Source organism: Amblyomma mixtum, chromosome 8 (genome assembly GCF_055824585.1).
Source record: "Amblyomma mixtum isolate Tamu chromosome 8, ASM5582458v1, whole genome shotgun sequence".
Lineage (NCBI taxonomy): Eukaryota > Metazoa > Arthropoda > Arachnida > Ixodida > Ixodidae > Amblyomma > Amblyomma mixtum.
Window position 1 is genome coordinate 14,931,321 of NC_143019.1, and position 18,710 is coordinate 14,950,030.

Here is an 18,710-nt window from a genome sequence, read left to right on the forward strand (position 1 = left end):
AATTTTGCTGAAAGCCCATTCCCCCTTAATATTAGCATTCCGCTACACATTTGGTGAAATGCTTTCGTTATATTCTTTTTTTACTTCATGACATATGCATGGAAGTGCCAGTTCAGGTGCAAAGTTTTGGTTTGTGGTCTTGGCTCGAGTGCATCTGTAACTGACATTGACTTTTTCCTTTTTGTAACTTTGCAGCAGAGGCAAAGTGCACCGTTGCCTCAGCGACCCTGGTTGATGAGAACGATCGTGCTGTGATAGCCCCAGAGCCAGCTGAGGACTCATCGTTTTGGCACACCAGCCAAGGGAAATTTCGCTTCACTATTGATGAACTGCCTCCTCAACTTCGAGTCATCTACGTGTTGCTGAAGGTATAGACTCAGTGTTGTTCAAAAGGGAAGGTTTTCAAAGTACTTGAAGCAGTAGTCATAGGGCTTGAACAGCAGTCATGAAAGTATGTGGTATGTGCTCAAACACACATGGATACCAATCAAAGTAAAACACAGAGCAGTTAAATGCAAGCTGATCAGTCATTGTTGAAACTGTTGTCCTGGTAAACAGAGTAGCTTTATTAAGAGCGTTAGGTCTTATTCATCACGTTTCTCTATTTCTTGGGGTCTGCTACCACCTCCCTTTGGCGTGATATTTTCTAAGTCCGAGGAATTCAAGATGATGGCCACCATAGTAAATCAATATAGCAACCCAATCGGTGATTGATTGGTGACAACATCAGCATATTGAATTGGTGGTTGGTGATGTCACTGATTTTGTGTTGTCATAATTAACTAGACACGACAATGTTTAATTGCTTTTAAGTCAGTAATTAATGAGGCATCATAAAATAAATTAGATATTCGGAATCCTCTATATGAGTAGAACAGGTTAGGCACCAAAATTAACTAATGAAGTGAATATTTAGTTATGGTTATACTTATATTTAATTGCTTATAGTTAACTAACCGATAACATCATGATCTAAATAATGGATATTTGTAACGGGCTCGATGAGTAAGACATATTAGACCCCAGTATTGTCTAATTAGGTTAATATTTACTTATGGCTAGGCTTAACATGGCGGCAATGTTTTCAGCATTTGGTAGCTCACAATTTCATACCTCATGGTGACCGGGCACCTATCGCCTTGAGGTAAGGAAAAATGGCCCTCCAAAGAGTTGGAAAACTTTTTCGGCCCAAATTGGTAAAAAATATCTGACCTCAAGACGGTAGGCGCCCGCTCGCCGTAAGGTATGAAAAAGCAGCCTAACCATGTGGCAATACATCGCATGGATGATAGATGGTGCTACCAAACAGCTAACGCTCGTTACTTCAACGTCTTCCAGACGGTGGCAGCATTTTTTTAACCCTTTGAGGGTCGAATTATTTTGAAGAAAACTTTCCCAGGTGGTCAAATTACTTTATTGCGGATCTTGAATCTACAAAATGTATATAATCGAGAATAAATAGTAAAAAAAAATTAGGAACAGTACTTTGGTGACAGCATCACTCACAACTGGAAAATGTTCAATAGAATAGAATAGCAATGGTGATAAGCAAGCTAAGAGCAGCACCAATGAAGATAGAAATCAACTTTCGCCGCCTCTGCAAAACAGTGCCCACAAAGAGAAAACACGTTTCGCACGACTCCGTTGCGATCCCGCGGCGCAATCGAAACCGCGTAGGCGCGTTGCCACAGAGGGCGAGAATACCTCGCGAGCAACAGTGATAAGCAAGCTAAGAGCAGCGCCAATAAAGATAGAAATCAACTTCGGCAGCCCCTGCAAGATAGTGCTGACAAAAAAGAAAACTCAAATTTCGCGCGACTCCGTTGCGATCACGCGGCGAAACCAAAACTACAAAAGGGGCGTTGCCGCAGTCTGTGCCGCCGCGCTAAAGCTAGACATAAGTTCTGCTTATCTCCGTAAGAAGGCAGCACAAAATTCAAACACTTCTTGTAAGTCCTAAGAGGTGGCAGCACCCCCCAGTGAGCACGCATTGTTCTTTTGGCGCAAAATTTCAAACGGAAGATCGAAACCGTACCCGTACGGCAAAGACCTTGTGGGACAGAAAACCGCCGCCGTACATATACGGTAAAAACCTTCAAAGGGTTAAGAGCGTATGCTCAATTGATTCAGCACCCGTGGTCTGTCTAGTACTCTGTCAGCTTGGTAATATGAAAGAAGCGTGCATCTTATCATGACTGCTTACCGTCTAACCACTCCCAGAGCTGTGTGTTTCTGAACTCTGAGGTGGTGCCGAGTGAATTCCACAACTTGCCTGTCTGTTTGCAGGAGATGGCAGTGCATGAGGATGCCGATGTTTTGTACCACCTGCTGACGTGCCTCAAACTGCTCGCCCTACACGCGGAAGTGCTCAACCGAGCAGCCCACGACCACCGGGGCTTCCTCATCTGGTGTCAAGAAAACCTTCTGGTTGCCAAGTTAGTCGCACAACTTTTATTCCATTCTGCCCAGTGTTGCAATATTTCTCCACCCTTATCTTCACAGTCTAGTTTTGCCAGGAAGCCAGGCCACTTTGGCTTTTTGAAAGTATTATGTCCAGCTGCTCCTGTTTTGTGTTGTATGTGGCTAAGCCAAGCAGACAGCTTCTGTCACGGCTTCTCCTTTCACCCGTGGAATTGGAATGTTGTAGCTGTATAACTTACGTTCGCAGTATCTTGTTTATTTACTCATTCTCTATGCTTTGCACAAATTTTAATTGGTTGAACAGAGCACTATGTTGTTATCAGAGGTGGCCAGCAGACTGGTGCATTACTTTGTTTACATCATTATGATATGTAGTAATCGTTTAAGCTATGCTTACATGATTTTTTGCTCCATCGTTCCTCTACTGATTCAGTGCTGCTGCTGGAAAGCAGTAGCTCTTCTGTCTTTCACAGCTTTTTTACAGCAAGGCAAGCAGTTGTCAGTTCGTGTGAAAAAGCTGATCATTTCCTGGATAGCTATTAGAATCACCAGTGCGGAAAGTCACTCTCCTACTTTACTTCTCAAGCTCTTTCAGTTCTATTTTGCTTGAAATAAACTAATCATGTTTATTTTAGTTTAGTTTATGGGGTTTTAATGTTCCAAAGCGACTCAGGCTATGGGGGGCGCTGTAGTGAAGGGCTCCGGAAATTTTGACCACCTGGGGTTCTTTAACGTGCACTCACATAGCACAGTACACGGGCCTCCAGAATTTCGTCTCCATCGAAGTTCGACCGCTGCGGCTGGGATCGAACCCGGCTTTAGCTAAGCAGATACCAGCTTTATTCCCATGGTGTCTGTTGCTGGAGCTCTCATTCAAAAGTTCAGTATCCACGCGAGTTCATGGGATTACTGCATGTCTTAAGAACATACAACTATTATTATATTCTGACAAGCGTTGAAATTTTATTCTGATTTTTTAATATATATATATATTCTTTACACATGAACCCTTTTCTACAGTTCTTGTTATGTGATACTGCAGAGCCATGTCTAATACCAGATGTCAAGTAATAAACCAGCGGGTTCTGTAATGCCTTAAAGGCAATAATGACTGAAGGGAGCTATGTATATGGAGTTTATTTACAGTCATCGCCTTCTTTTTGTCTTTGTTTTGCTCAGCCTTTGGAAGCTGCTGCAGGCTGAGTTTTCTCAAATCGCCCGCCTGTGCGTGCCGCTTCTGCTGCACTGTGTGACACTTCCAAGTGGCATGGACATGTTCTGGAAGGCGGTAGAGGCCGACTTCCACAGCGAGAACTGGAGGGACCGCTTCGCCGCTGGTAAGTGCAAGCAGTTGGGAACGCAACAGCAATAATTTCTGATCTTCAGCAGCTTTATGTTGTGCAGCGCGTGCGTGTGATAAATTCTTGTGGCCATTTTTTCATTGTGTGCATAAGAAAAAGAACATGCATGAATGAAAAAAGTATGCCACGATTGACTTTCATTAATTTTAAACTTAAAAAGAACCAAAAATTCGGTGTAATTTTGTGGGGTGCGAAATAATAAGAGTGTTTTTAATAGGCTTGATGTTGATGCAATGAAAGTGTCAGTTTGGATTAGCTGGAAGTTTGAATTAAGTGAGTTTGAATTTACAGGGTCGCACTGTAAAGGTAACAGGGGAAGAACTGGGGCCGGGGGGTTGCCAATATTTAAGAAATTGTTCATTAGACTGGTTGCAAAAAGACGAAGGCAATGACACACGAATGACAGGACAGGTGACGCATTTGTCTTTGCCCTCGTGTTTTTTTTGTAATCAGTCCAACACATTAGTCCCTAAGTAGTGTTGACAGCAGAAGAGCAACGTGACATTTCGTGCTTCTCTCATTCACTGATTCTCTCCTGGTGGCGCAGTGGAGAAAGTGACCATGATAGCGCACTTCGTGGAACCCAACACGGTCAAAAACAGCCCACTGCTGCAGTCGTCACTGGCCAACGCGTTCTCCTACCTGGTCCACTGCCTGGACGACATCCAGGCCTCGGTGGCTGAGAGAGCCTTGCTGTCACTGGACAGCATTAAGACAGCGTCTCTCAAGGTGAGGCGTGCATGCGCACTTCAGACAAATGACACATCTCAAAGAAGAAATCTAGGCTGTAGATATAAAGGCAGAATAAGATATGCACCATAGTCAAGCTTTTAGCTTTTGGTTTTTGGTTTTTGAGGAAAGGAAATGGCACAGTATCTGTCTCATGTACCTCGGTGGACTGTGCCCTAATTGAAGGAAGGAAGGTGGAGTGAAAGAAGAAAGAGAGAAAAAGGTGCCACAGTGCAGGTCTCCTGAATAATTTTGACCACCTGGGGATCTTTAATGTGAACTGACATTGCACAGCAAGTACATGGGCGCCTTTTGCATTCCGCCTCCATCGAAACGCGGTCACCGCTGTCGGGTTTGAACCCAGGTACTTTGGCTCAGTAGACAAGTACCTTAACCACTGAGCCATCACAGCGGGCTTTTAACTTTGCAGAATTTATTTGTGCACTCAGGTGAGGAATATGGGGATGGATAGCTAACACAGCTAGCACTTATCCCGATGGATTGTCCCAGTGGTGGCATTGTTTTTGGTTCTCTGCCCTTTCTTGCACAGCTGCTGGTTTGGTGCCTGGAGGCGCAGTTCGACACGGTGATCCTGGACCGGCCCATGATCTTGCAGACGGTGTTCCAGCTCTACAGCCATCTGAGCGAGCGGCGCTTCCTCACGTGGGACTTCTTTCTGAACCGTTTTGACGCCCTCTTCATGGAGGCTCAGATCAGCCTCGAGAGGAGCGGCGAGATCAGTTACACTCGAGGTACGCCAGTGGCCTGGACGCTTTGTCATTTGCACTATTCCCCTTGAAGGCCAGATGATTATCAATCACATAGGGGTGCGCTAACTTCAGAACAGACAGCACAATGAATACACCACGAGACACTGTACTTGGTGTCTCGTGGTGTATTCATTGTGCTGTCTGTTCTGAAGTTAGCGCATCCCTATGTCATTGTGAATGACCAACCAGCCCCTTTTAAAGCATTGTGGCAGTGATAAGGTATATCAGAGATCAGAAACTAAGTGAACAGCAGTTGTTTTGTATGCAGTGGTGGGGATATGCCATTAAATGCATTGAGGATGGGTATAATTGTTGGCACTAGATTGAGTCGCCACTTTTGTTCACTCCTAGTTCTTGTGAGCTGTGATGTTATAATTAGTTCTTAAGTTACTTCTTGATTACAGTTTTCACCAAGTGTCAACTGAGCATAATGGCGCTTGATGTGTAATATGCAGAAAGGTATTAACGGGACACTGAGGGCAAATTGAAGTTGGCCGGTATCGATAGATTATCATATTCTGATAACAAAAATGCTGCTTTGACGGAAAACTGAGCTTTAATAAGCTAGAAAAGTAAAAAAAAATGAAATACATGTGTCTTCATCTCTCTTCGGTTTCACAAGTCAACTGCACTGGGTCAACACAGTTTTTTTCGGTGCGTATCACAGAGGCTAGGCTACATCGCCATTCACTTCAAAGCGGTGATCACGGAGTCTTTGGTGTGGATTTCACGAGTTCGAATTGAGTGACGGAAAAGATTTGCAGTGCAATTTTCTCAGCAATAAATGCGTTGCCTGCTGCCAGATGAATATGAACCCATCCAGAAAGAGCCATACAATAAACTTTTACTAATAACAAAAATTGTATGAAGGTATCCTCACTTTACCTTTAAGAGTGTTTGAAACATCTGAACAGATGTCAGTTTCAAAATTGTCACTTGGTAGTATAGATTAGAAGGATTCCAAACCTTGTTGTTTTTGGAGTGCTTTTCTGAAATTCTGGGTATAACTAAGTCAAAATTTTCCCATTATAGTACCAAGCTTGTGAATCAAGACTACCAGAACGTGAAGGATTGAGGTTACATGCTTTATACAAGGGCACATCTGGTTGACGGAACTTTTGTTAGCAGAATGATTGCGAAAACCAGTGAAAAAAAGATTCAGGACCTATAGAAAAAATTTGCAGGATGATGCTGGAATGATTAGAGATATTTGCACTTGTTTGACAGAATCTGTTACACAGTAAGGCATGCTACTGCTGTGCGTGTGTACAGCACCTGTTGTCTTCCTAGGTAGAAAAACTGCACCTCGTTTTTTCCTTTCTCGTTTGTGTTGCAGACCTGAAGAATAGCAACAAGAACAGCGAGGTGTTCCAGCGCAAACTGAACCGAGCCCACGAGGCTCTGTCGTTGACGCGAGCTGGCCGCACACTCACAGCCAGCCTTGGGACAAAATGGCCGTACAAGCGCGCCATGTCTGCCCCCGGGGGCATGATCTCGCGCCAGGATAAGATGGGTGCGTCTTTGTTTTTGTTGTTTATGGTTTTGTGAACATCAGACATGATAGTTGCGCAAAACACACACACAAACAAGACAGGGTTCGTCCCATACCCTGTCTTGTGTGTGTATGTGTGTTTCGCGCAACTACCATGTCTGAAGTATTGAACCAACTAGCCTGACAACACATTCTACTTTTGTGAACTCTTGACAGATTAATGTGTGCTACCTGTGCATATCTTCTTCAGTGCAGTGCTTTGAACTGCGTCTAATCAGGGCAGCCGTTGTGAAATGTAGACAAGTCTATAAGAGCTTCGACAGCTTAGTAACTGTCCATGTAATGTTAACAGTTGCGGAATTATAGCAGTTCTAAGATATGAGAAGAAGGGCTCGAAAGAGAGTTGGTGTATTTTAACTTGACTGTAGCTTAGGTTAGTCTTGACTTGCAGGTGAATGCGGTTGAACTCCGGTCAGTGTTTTCACTGGTGCATGTCTGTGAGTGGGAGGAGGGGGGGGTGGAGAAGCGAGGAAAGCTCCAACTAATGCTGCCATGCATGTGCAGATTTGGTTCAGCTGCAGGCCTGACAGATTCGAGTGTTTTGTCGCTATACTCAACATAAGGCACCCATAGATGCCAGAGTGGTAGTCATAAATGATATGTGAGGTCTAGCGTTTAAAAGCAGCTACATGCTATTAAATGTACTGAAATGCTGTGTCTATATTGTGTGCAGTATTCTCATTCCATTTGGGAAAGGACAGAAAGTGTAGCTTACAACAAAAAGAAAGCAAACGTGGTTACAGTCTTGCGGCTGTTTAGTCCTTGTTCTTCGAATTTCTGCACCACTTTTTTCGTTGCATATTTTAACATGCATTGCAGCATAAGTGCCTGCAGAGACAGCTTGGTTTTGTTTTGACAAACAGGTGATATTATTGCTTGATTGCAATGCAGCAGGTCGTGCTATTTACAAGGGCTCTTCTCGAAGATAAGAAATGCAAAAATTGCTTTGAAGCATAGCAATAAGCTAGCACTGAGCACTCCAGTGAGCACAGATGCCGGTTAGTTGCTAAGGCACGTACTTGGGATTATGGTGACCGATCAGATTATTGGAAATAGAGGTATACTAATGTCTTTAGTTCCTCGTCGACATTGTCTTACTCAAGTCTGCTCAGGCTGACAGAGGCCGCGCTTGTGCTTTAATAATTTCTTCCCAGTTGTGGACAAAGAGAAGATATATGGGCGCCAGTCCTCCGCTCCTGTGCTCAAGAGGAAGAGCTCTCGGATGAGCGCTGCTGGAACATTCAGTGGATACCCTTCTATGCAGCATTTCCCAAACAGCTTTTTTCCAGGTGAGCAACACATCTGTGGGTCATGATTTATGCCTTGTTGCAAGCAATGGGAGTGTTTTTTGTATTAGGCATGGGAGTGAGCTTCTGAGATGAATACGTACATAGAGGCTAATTATGGACACCTCTGTGATAGTGCATAAAAACAGTGGCACCTACCATGTTTTTGCCATTCAGAGGGCTAAGCACGGGACTTTCAATGCCTGTTTGTCTCATCTCACATATACAATCGCCACAGCATTGGCTCAGTGGTTATGGCACTCTGACCCAAAAGACGTGGGTTCAATCCTGGCCGCGGCGGTTGAATTTCGATGAAAGCGAAATTCTAGAGGCTCGTGTACTGTGTGATGTCTGTGCACATTAAGGGGGGACATGGGTCTTAGATCATGTTTTTTATTTACAGACCAAATGCAATGAAACTGCACAGACTTATTCAGTTTTTTCTGCTGATTTCAAATATGCAATTTGTTTATTTCTAGGCCAATTAGTTTCTTAGATATTATATATATATCATGCCATTGTCTGCTGAAACAATAGAAAAGAAATGGGCCACCAGAAATTTAATTTTAATGTGTGGGTAGATACTACAATGTGTGAGGAATGCAACGCTGGAAGCAGTTTCCAGTTTTTTGTCTGTGTGGACAAATGGGCTTAATAGTTAGTTTCATGTGTGTCATGTTTTATGGCACTGTATGTCTGGTCAACTCACTTGAAAACTAACTATTAAGCCCATTTGTCCACACGGACAAAAACTGAAAACTGCTTCCAGCGTTGCATTCCTCACACATTGTAGTATCTACCCACACATTAAAATTAAATTTCTGGTGGCCCATTTCTTTTCTATTCTTTCAGCAGACAATGGCATGATATATATTAATATCACAGGAACTAATTGGACTAGAAATAAACAAATTGCATATTTGAAATCAGCAGAAAAAACTGAATAAGTCTGTGCAGTTTCATTGCATTTGGTCTGTAAATAAAAAAAATGCTCTAAGACCCATGTCCCCCCTTAAAGAACCCCAGGTAGTCAAAATTTCCAGAGCCCTTCACTACGGCGTCCCTCATAGCCTGAGTTGCTTTGGGACGTTACCCCAATAAACCAACCAATCACATATACATCTGTAAACAAGTGTATTCTGTACACAAAACCCTTGTGCACTGTATATTCTGCTTTTGATGAATAAACTGATAAACCAATAAAAAGTTTGCAGCTAAGCTAGTGTAGGTAAGCAACCACATTTAGGTATGAGCGGGGATTAGTTCGCAGTGTGTTACCTGATATGCATCTGCTCTCCCAGATGGTAACCTGAAGGATATGGCTCAAGAAGAAGGCCACTTTCTGCACGTCGTGCACCGGGTGATGGATATGGAAGACCACGACAAGGACACGCTCCACCTGCTCATCTTCCTTCTCATGGAGGTCAGCATGGTATTTTACATAAGGGGCATTGCGTTTTTGTTGTACATAGTGTATGCCTGGGTCACACGTGAAGAGCTCAATCATACCATTAGCCTCAATGCTAGTATTTCAGTTGCAGTGGTCTCTTGCTGACTACTACTGCGGAGATTTGTCATTGGACGAAGCATGTGAGGGTTTACAGGTTCTGTGTACTTATGCTGAGAAGCTATTGGTTATGAACACTTGCCTGGCATTTGTAATACACAGTAATAAAATGACCCATTGACAGCTAATTTTAAGAAATTAGAAGAACCAAAATCAAGGCTTTGAACGAAAGGGTTCTAGCACAGATTCCAGTCAAAGTTGATGGAGCTGACGGTAGGTGCCACAGCTTGGGGCAATGGTTAGTAACCTAGAACGGACACAGATTTACTGTGTACCTCTAATGTGCTTAGTTTTTTACATCTGTTTATCTTCATTTTCGAGCTCATAGGCACACTAGCAGATAAAAGATCTTGCTATCATTCATGGCGCATTCACTAGCTAGCAGTACTTGCTGGCAGTTCAAGATCCACTACTGACTGTGAACTCGATTTTTTCTTTCCTGTCAACGCCTCCTTCACGCCGATTTGTTTCAATCCAATTTTTTTATGCTTGAAAACCCTAAAAAAAATCTTCTTTGGTTGCATCACTTTTTTCTCACTGGCACCCTCTTTGTTGTTGTTTGGTTGGCTCCTTTCTGTTTGCTTTTTTTTGCTGCTCTTCTGTTGCTGCTTTTTTTTGCGTTCAAACCTGAAGTTTCTCTCTAGACCTGACCAGTCACACCCGACTGAGGAGAAAGCAATGGCTAGGAACCAGGTACGTGCACTTACTGCTTTCTGGGTTTGGTTTGTTTGCTTTGGAGGAACTTGATGTTGGCCTAGTTAAGGTTTAGATTACATGGTTCATGAAATGCAGCATAAAATAATACAGAGCATATATGTTCACAGGAGTTCTGGAGCTTCCAACTAACCGTTTATGTAAGATTACTTTCTAAATAAACACTCCTTTTGTAACTAATCAGCCAATTGAAAGATATGCAATAATACTTAGTTATGAGAAAAATAAAGGCAAAGTAAGGACCTCACTCAGGGTGAACCAAAATTTTCCCAAAATTTTGATGGAAGAAGGGTTTCCCTCTTGTGGGAAAAATGGCCTATTTTGTAGGTTTTCGTTAAACTTTCTTGATCCAAGAACTAAGCGGTTTAAAATTTAATGCAATGCATAAAAATGAAGCCAATTAAGCACTAATAATATAAGCCTCATTAAAGTGTTTCATGCTTTTATCAAATTTTATTTGCAAAATAAATGTTTTTAGATAAAATTTGAACAAAATTTACAAAGATATGCTTGTATTTGGAAAGAAAAAATTTTTAAACAAAGTTTGGAATGTACAAAGTGACTGCCTATCTAATACCAAATAGTTCTGAAAAAGCTTGTAAAGTTTTCCAGCTAGAAAACAATCACTTTAGGCCCTAAATATAGTTGGACACGTCACAGGGCAAAACAGCTAGGCGAACCCTTCTCAGCACAAGCTCAACTCCACCTACTCAAATCCTGCCCAAGTGATATGGAAACCCTACAAATGAGACTATCAACACCAGTAACGTCAAATTAAGCATTTTCAAAACAGCTGCTGAGCTGAACAGAACGTGCCCAAATAAGAAACTAGTTGAGGCGCTGCCATCACTGTTGTGGGCTGATTCCTCGGGTTTTCTTCGCCCTCTATAAATTTAAGTTGGATTCTGAAGTAGCATCCTCAGAGTGACCGCTGCCTAGATCATCGACAAAATCAACCGTGGAGGCAACTGAATCACGAGACTTGCCGTGTTTCAGGGTGCGTGCCATGCTGGCAGATGCGGCCATTCTCAACTTGTACGCTTCGCTGTTTTCACATGCAGTTCAATAATCGCCTCCACATGGAGTAAAGGAAACCTAAAGAGAAAATTCGACTTTTGTTTCTAGTTTCAAGACAGATAGCACATAATGTTCAAGGACTGAGTAGAAGTGTTTGAAATTGCCATTTGCATCCATCGTTAGTGGGCTGACGATGGTCAATAGGTGTAGTATGGCGAGAGCTAAAGGAGGAATAGAGAAAGAGTCGCTATGGTGGAGGGCTTCATATTGGTTTTGACCACCTGAGTTCTTTAATCTGATCTTTCGTATCTTTCTATGGGCTTCTATTGGGTAAGTGGTAGATCATAGTTGCTGCTAAACCTCATTTTTTTGTATTGGCTGTTAGTCATCAAGCAGTTGTGATGTATATTATGCTGCCATCTTCATAAATGCTGTGTGCTCATTTTTATATGCAGTGCATGGGAACGTCTTTGTTAGTTTTGTGAATTTATTTATTTTTTAATTAAGGTTGTTGCTAAGACCCTTTAATTTTTTAACCTTTCAGCTGATAGTCCTCCGACACCTCAACATTCTCCTGGGATACAGCCAAGCTGAGAAGGGCTTCCTTGTGTCGCCAAATAAGTTGAGGTATGTTCGTGTGTTTTCAAGTTCAGAGAGATTTTGTTGAGCATACAAAATTAAGTTCTGCTTCACTAAAGGGATTACTAAGTGGTGCACCATTTTACTATTCCATATCATTGTCTATGTTAATTATTCATTATCCCAAAAATTAATTTTATACAGATGAGGGCACCAGAGTTGGAGACACCAGTGAGATACTCATATATGCAGTATGCCTTGTTTAACAGTGTGATGAAGGTGTAAAGCAGTAATATTGTGACAGCCAGTGATGAAGGCATCTTAATTTTATGTGTAGATTTTATTTATATATTATGTATATGACTTCTGTGCATGGTTTAGCATCACTGTCCTCTATGTTTCGGTCACTGATATATCAATTGTTCTGTCTTTTTCAGGGCATCTCCAGTTTTCAATGCTTTCCTTGCGTCAATGCCAAAAGTGAGTTGTGACATCTTGCGCAAAATGGCTACCTGCCAAATAGTTTCCTCCTAATACCTTGTGTGGGCGTTAATCAACTATTAGCATACAAGTGCTCTAAAGCCGACTTTCCATTTGTGTTGGCTCTATTTCGAGCTTTCTCTTTGCATTTCGTGCACACACATAAGTGCACCTGTCACTGAGGAGTGACAGTGTTAGCTTACAGCTAAATAAAACAAGCTATTCTTTCACCAATAGCGGTAGAGTCTCACCACTCGTGACCACGTAGGCACCGTAAGTCCAGATGTAGAATTATTGTACATTTGTTTCAGTGGTCAAGGTATGAATGATGGCAGTAACATTTGCCAGGGCTGCACAGTCTAGTTGTTGAAAGGGAAACGAGTTAAATTGAGTAGTTGTGTAAATGAACTGAGAAAAGCTGGAGTATGTGAGAGAGTGTGGTCATCAAGTCCTTGTTCTTGTTGTTGACAAAGGAGAGGGTGATGCACCCATTCTCTGTGTGAGCTTCTGCTTACAAAGCAGACACCTTGTCTCAGCTGCATCGCATGCACATTCATTCACCAAAAAATGGTGCTGGTAGTGTGTACTTTGCCAGCAAAGATGCTGGTGGTCTTCACCCTATCTGAGACAACTGTGAGGATCTGCTGTCGGTGCCTCAACATGTAGTGTGACATAAACTGTAAAGCTGTGGGAGCATCACATATGTCCACAAGTATAGATTGTTTGTTCCGAGTCTTGTGGGCACTTATCATGTGCCAAAGGGAAGGGTGCAATTTGGAGCCCTTGTTGGACAAATGTCCCCTCACCTTCTTGCATCGGTGTCAGCAGTCAGTGTCATTTATTCTCTCAAACGATGCAGTTCCATGTCCTGTCAGCATCTTCATGCTGAAAAAAATGTCATGCTCCCTTTTTTGTATTTTTATTCATGCATATTATACACTAGTAATATCACTATTCACAATTTCCTGGTACTATTATGTTGCTGTTCCTATTATTATTATGTTCCTGATTACTTATTGTTTACAATGATTTGTCTGATAATCTTGCTATGCTGTGCTTTATGAAGAAGGCCAACTTTCAGTGAAACTGAGGAAAGAATGGGGTGTCGTTTCTGTATTGTTTTTGAATTTATGGTTTTGATCAATGGGAAACTAGTAGTGTAACTATTTTTTTACCTGAAAGATAAATGATTAGAAAGTAGAGGGTTCCCACTCAGCTGCTGCCCTCACCGTTTGTTCATGTTCCACGCGACATTTGGAGTAATACAGGACATTGTATGTCTGCCACTATGGATGAGGGTGGTGCTGGTAACACACTCAAGGTCAGGTTGCATGCAACATTAATACCCTCAAAAGAAGAAGAACGGACCGGTACCGTCGTAGCTCAGTCGGTAGATCACTGCAGCTGACATGTCGAGGTCATGGGTTTGGATCCTGCTGGTGGCATGTGGTCATTTCTTCTTCTACTTTCTAATCAGTTATCTTTCAGGTAAAAAATGGTTACTCCACAAATTTCACATTAATCAACACCGCAAATTTAAAAAGAAATAGAAACATTCCTCCTATGCTGCCTTCGGTTTCAGTGACTGCTGGCCTTCTTCGTATGTGTGTTGTATTGAGCCTCTCGTTTTCCTGTCTGTGTTGTGCTATGCTGTTTTTGTTAATCTGTGTCCATTTTTGAGTAGTAAGCTTCTCATCTGATTTCATGTTGTGGGAGCTTAGTTGTCATTCACACATCATATCTGAACTGGGTCTTAGAGAAAAAAGCAAATTACTCTTTTGGTAGAGGGGTGAAGTGCACATCCTCCAGTAGCTTTGGCTAGAGCTATCTTTTTTTAATTTCACTAAAGATTCCCCTGCATCTCATGATTAACTGATGACTTATTAACCCCGACCTCTTCTTAGAGTTTTGGAACTTCACAGCTTACCATGTCATGAAGAGATGCTGTTCAGTAAGACAAAAAACAAATCTTAAATCCATCGCCCAGCATGGTATATGATGGACTATATAGCTGATGTACAATGACACGTCAAACATCGTCAGCAGCAGATTTTTTTTAATGTGCTGTGACAATGATGCATCACTTCTGGGGGGGCCTACAATGAGAAGCACCCTTTTTTTTTGTCCTCATATAGGTGCTGGACTACAACTTCAAGATTGGCAATGTGCTGCTCAGCACCTGCATGCCTGTGCTCATCTACTGCCCATCGCCCCAGCGTTACTCCCACGAGCACGTGTCACCCCGCTACTCGCTCTGGCTGCTGGACCCACCGGCACGCCACTCATGGCTCATGGCCGTCCTTGTCATTCTCTACAAGGTGCGTGCACTCAGTCAGTTAACGTGGTATATCACCCAGAGTGAGCAGCCTTGTTTTGCGATTCTTGCTTACCACTGCTTCAAGGCTACATTTGCATTTTATTAGTTGCAGCATTAGCACATGTGTGAATATTTATGCCTGTCTGTGTGCACAGTAAAGCAGTCGGGCTTTTGGGCATGCTAGTAATGAATAATTTTACAGTATAAGCTAGACTACTGAAACTTTTCATTAAGAAAGACATCGTCTAAACTGCTGGTGAAGACCGAGTGCTCCGATCTAGTCAAGCTGTACATAAATATTTTTGCGCCCCAGAACCCATTTCAAAATGTCTGTACATCTGGAAAGAAATAAAATTAATTGGATTGAATTAATTAGGCCTTCTTCACCAGCACGGCAGACACTGTATCTTGCTCAAGTCTTGTATTAGATTCCGAGGCAGTGCGTGGGGCTTCAAGTGTGAGAACTAGTAGTGCAACGAGTGAGGAGCATTCTCCTGACCCACTCTAACTTTACAGCTTATGTATCCAAGCTGTAACTGCTTGCTCAGCATTGTGCCAGATGATCGTGGTAAGGTTGGTCTAAAGAAACAAAAGAACCAGCATGTTTTTCATACAAATGGCCTACTCATTGCCATCGCATGCACTGTGGCAACTGGCAAATGATAAGGAATCCAATAGACATTAAAACTCCCATGGACGTACTGCGGGCGTTCAGGACATCCGCAGGACATCCGAGGGAAATCCAGTGCCCATTGGGAAGAGTTCATATTCTGCGGGATGAAAGGCGTTTTGACTCATTATTATGGCATAGATGTTCACCCCCCCCTCAGTGTGAACAGTGTCTGCGGGACCCATCATGCAGTGTTCCAGTGCCAAAAAGTAGAGATGTGTAGTTCATATTTGAATGTGCCTCCTTGCCAAAGCCTACGAGAAGCAATATGTTCTCCTCACCTTCAAGGAATTCAGTATTTCAAGTGGGAAAGGAGAGCAGCAATGTTAATGGCCCAGCCATTATTTTTTTTCTTGCTTTTCAGTTTGACTACGGGGTGCCACCATTATCAAGACAGGTGCAAATGCTTGTGCGCATATTGCTGAATACGCTGGATGCCCAGAACCACCAGTGCAAGAGCATTCCAGAACCTTTCTTGAGTCCAGTTCCATCACGCTCTCGAGGTGAGAAAACAACCCGCTAAGGATGACTCTTCTGTGACTTCTTGCGGGGGTCACATACTGAAATACAAGTCACAGACCTGAAATGCACCATTTGTGGGCTCGCTACTAGTGGCCTTCTCACATACTGAGGCACTCAAGTAATTCAGTAGCTAGCAGCATTTAGAGGATAAAAATGTTTGTCAGCAGATTTTGCTTAATAATGGTTGGGCTTGCTTGCCACAGTTTACAGCTTTCCGCTGTTCAAATATTTTTTTTCCAGAAGCCCCTGTGACCTAAAAGGCTGCAGTATAACAGCAGTGCAGCAATGTTACACAGGTGCAACATTATCTCGAAACCTACTTTTTAGATTACTTAGATATTGTGCTTTAAATTCTCCCTTTCATCTCTAATTTATTTTGCCACTTACCAAGCTTTTGTAAAACTGATTTTTACATCATTCAGTGCACATATTGTAGTGGTTTTGAGTCTTCTAATATATCCATACTCAAGAAAAATGACACTTGTGGACTTTATCAAAACTAAGTGAAAGGCAGTAATGAATTTGCTCATAGAGCCTAGAATTTCCTGGAAGACCATTCACTGTCTCATACTTTGTTTGTTTTTTTTGTTTTTTTTCAAGTAGACCTGAGCACAGCTTCTGTTGACCTCGAAAACATCCAGGAGCATGATGGAAGCACTCCCCTTGACCTTGGGCTTGCTGGAGATGAGATACGGTTTGCATTCGGGGCCGGCACCACAGCGGAGACTAAGGCCAGCTACCACAAGCCCTTGGCACGAGACACGCACGACACAAGCGAAGCTACACGTGAGATGCTGCGCTCTGGCAAGGAAGCCACAGACCGAGCGCAGTGGAAGGCCCTCAAAATGGGAGACTTCAGCTGCTCTGGAGACGAGGACGAAGCAGAGCCAGAGCTCGAGGCCATCCCCGAGAGTCCCAAGTCGGAGAGTTCGGACATGGCAGAGTTTGGAGGAGAGCTCGAGGCCCTGGCCCCCTCTGTGCCAATGGCTGAGCTGACCGAGCAGGCTAGAGTCAGAGTGGTCAAAGATGTCCTGCCTGGACAGGAATCGATCAGAGTTGTTGATCCATCATGGCAGCTGGCGGAAGAACCAGTGCTCGTAGGCAGCACTCCTGTTGATGCACAACCCGCTTCCTCTGTGCCATCGACTGTGGACGGACAGGACAGTTCACTGGCCCACATTGAGAAATCAGTAGCAGAGCCCATGGAGAAACCCGCCATAAAATCCACACCACCGGCAGTTCCTGAACAAAAAGAACCAGATGCAGAGTCGAAGGCTGTCGACGACGGGTGCAGAGAGGCATCGCAGAGCCCTTCCAAATGGCAGAACTCTTCCGGTGTCCCGCCAGACCAGAAAACTGCCACGGCTACGGGTGTTGGCAAGTGTGGATCTCCCCAACCAAGGCCGGAGATCCGCCTCCCTGACGTGCATCCGAGTGACATTAAGGGCAAGGTTGCAGCTGTGAAGAAGGTCTTCGAAGCGAGAGCCACCTCGGACGCGGCGGCTGCGTTTGCATCTACTCGCAAGAGCGTAGTGTCTCTAGATGCAAAGCCAGTGACGACGGTTCCCAAAGAGCGTGCCCTACTCACATCCAAGTCCACAACTGACATCGATGATGGAGACCAGACAGGCTCTCCTTCGTTGAGCCCCAGCAAATCCCCCAAGCCTCGCATCCACCGCATGGGGGCTGTCGACCTTGGCTCCCTGAGAGTCAAGGCAGGGTCACCAAAGCCTAGCCCTCCCAAGGACACCACCTCGGCAGAGGTCACCCCCCCTACAGCTGCAAAGTCTCCAAAGAAAGTCCTGAAAGAGGTGGTAGCTGACACAGGAGCCAGTAAGGTCACGGAAGACTCGAAGCCACCACAGACAACGACAAGCCCCAAGAAGGCATCTTCAGAGCCAACTCCGCAGCCGAAGCCACCAGGCGTGTATGTCAAGGAACCGGCAACTGGCCAACGGTCCCTTGACATGCTGACCGCCAAACTGCGGAGTACCGTGCCGAGGGAAACCGTTCACAGGACCAGGTCAGAGAGCAGTCAGGTGACAGTGCCAAGGCCGCTGCCACCAGCCTGCAGTGTGCAACGGCAGCATGGTCCCATTGTGCTGGAGCCACTCATGGTAACCACACAGCTGCTTGGCAGTTGTAGTCTTATTTTCTGTTTTGTAAAGTTTGGTTCTTTCTCGGTCTGCAGACTGAAAGCTGTTACACTTTCATTTATTATTACAGCGCAACGACGGCGCAAAACAAGAAGGGGACACAACACTTTACACTTTACACTGTTACACTTTAGATTGGCAGTGGTATAGAAATACGGAAAGATGTAAATCACTGAGAATAAGTATGCCACATTTTGATTAAGTGTTTTTAACTCGCACTATTAGTTGCTGAGAGCGAGTGTTGTGCCCCAGTTCACGCCAGTGAGGATGACCACTGGCCTAGTCAGCTTTTTGTTTATTTCAGCTTCTTGTCATTTTGTTATGATTTGGTTTTGGGTCGTGTTCTCTAAATTGTTTGAATTATTGGAAGCCTGAGCAGCAATGTCACCTCTCTAGTAAAATTCACTGCATTTTGTACATTAGTGCAACTAAAATCCTTTTTACTAACTTCTATGGCATTACTGTAAACAGTACATAGGTGTAATTCGAAGGAAGCTACAGGATAAACGTGAAGTGGGCATGAGCCCCAAGTGTAAACACAGTGCAGCTAATGGGGGTGGTAGAATGCA

At 43.6% G+C, this 18,710-nt stretch overlaps 1 protein-coding gene across 1 annotated transcript in view; it reads left to right on the plus strand.

The window, feature by feature from the left end:
• unc79 (UNC-79 domain-containing protein) overlaps nucleotides 1-18,710 on the plus strand; it is an 82,811-nt gene that overhangs the window by 32,662 nt on the left and 31,439 nt on the right. Inside the window, exons 25-38 of the mRNA XM_089556579.1 lie at nucleotides 196-368; nucleotides 2,287-2,435; nucleotides 3,601-3,758; nucleotides 4,330-4,511; nucleotides 5,062-5,263; nucleotides 6,618-6,794; nucleotides 7,988-8,122; nucleotides 9,421-9,542; nucleotides 10,320-10,379; nucleotides 11,962-12,044; nucleotides 12,434-12,476; nucleotides 14,612-14,794; nucleotides 15,828-15,966; nucleotides 16,589-18,102. Of these exons, the coding sequence (XP_089412705.1) occupies nucleotides 196-368; nucleotides 2,287-2,435; nucleotides 3,601-3,758; nucleotides 4,330-4,511; nucleotides 5,062-5,263; nucleotides 6,618-6,794; nucleotides 7,988-8,122; nucleotides 9,421-9,542; nucleotides 10,320-10,379; nucleotides 11,962-12,044; nucleotides 12,434-12,476; nucleotides 14,612-14,794; nucleotides 15,828-15,966; nucleotides 16,589-18,102 (3,320 nt within the window). The remainder of the gene's footprint in view (nucleotides 1-195; nucleotides 369-2,286; nucleotides 2,436-3,600; nucleotides 3,759-4,329; nucleotides 4,512-5,061; nucleotides 5,264-6,617; nucleotides 6,795-7,987; nucleotides 8,123-9,420; nucleotides 9,543-10,319; nucleotides 10,380-11,961; nucleotides 12,045-12,433; nucleotides 12,477-14,611; nucleotides 14,795-15,827; nucleotides 15,967-16,588; nucleotides 18,103-18,710) is intronic.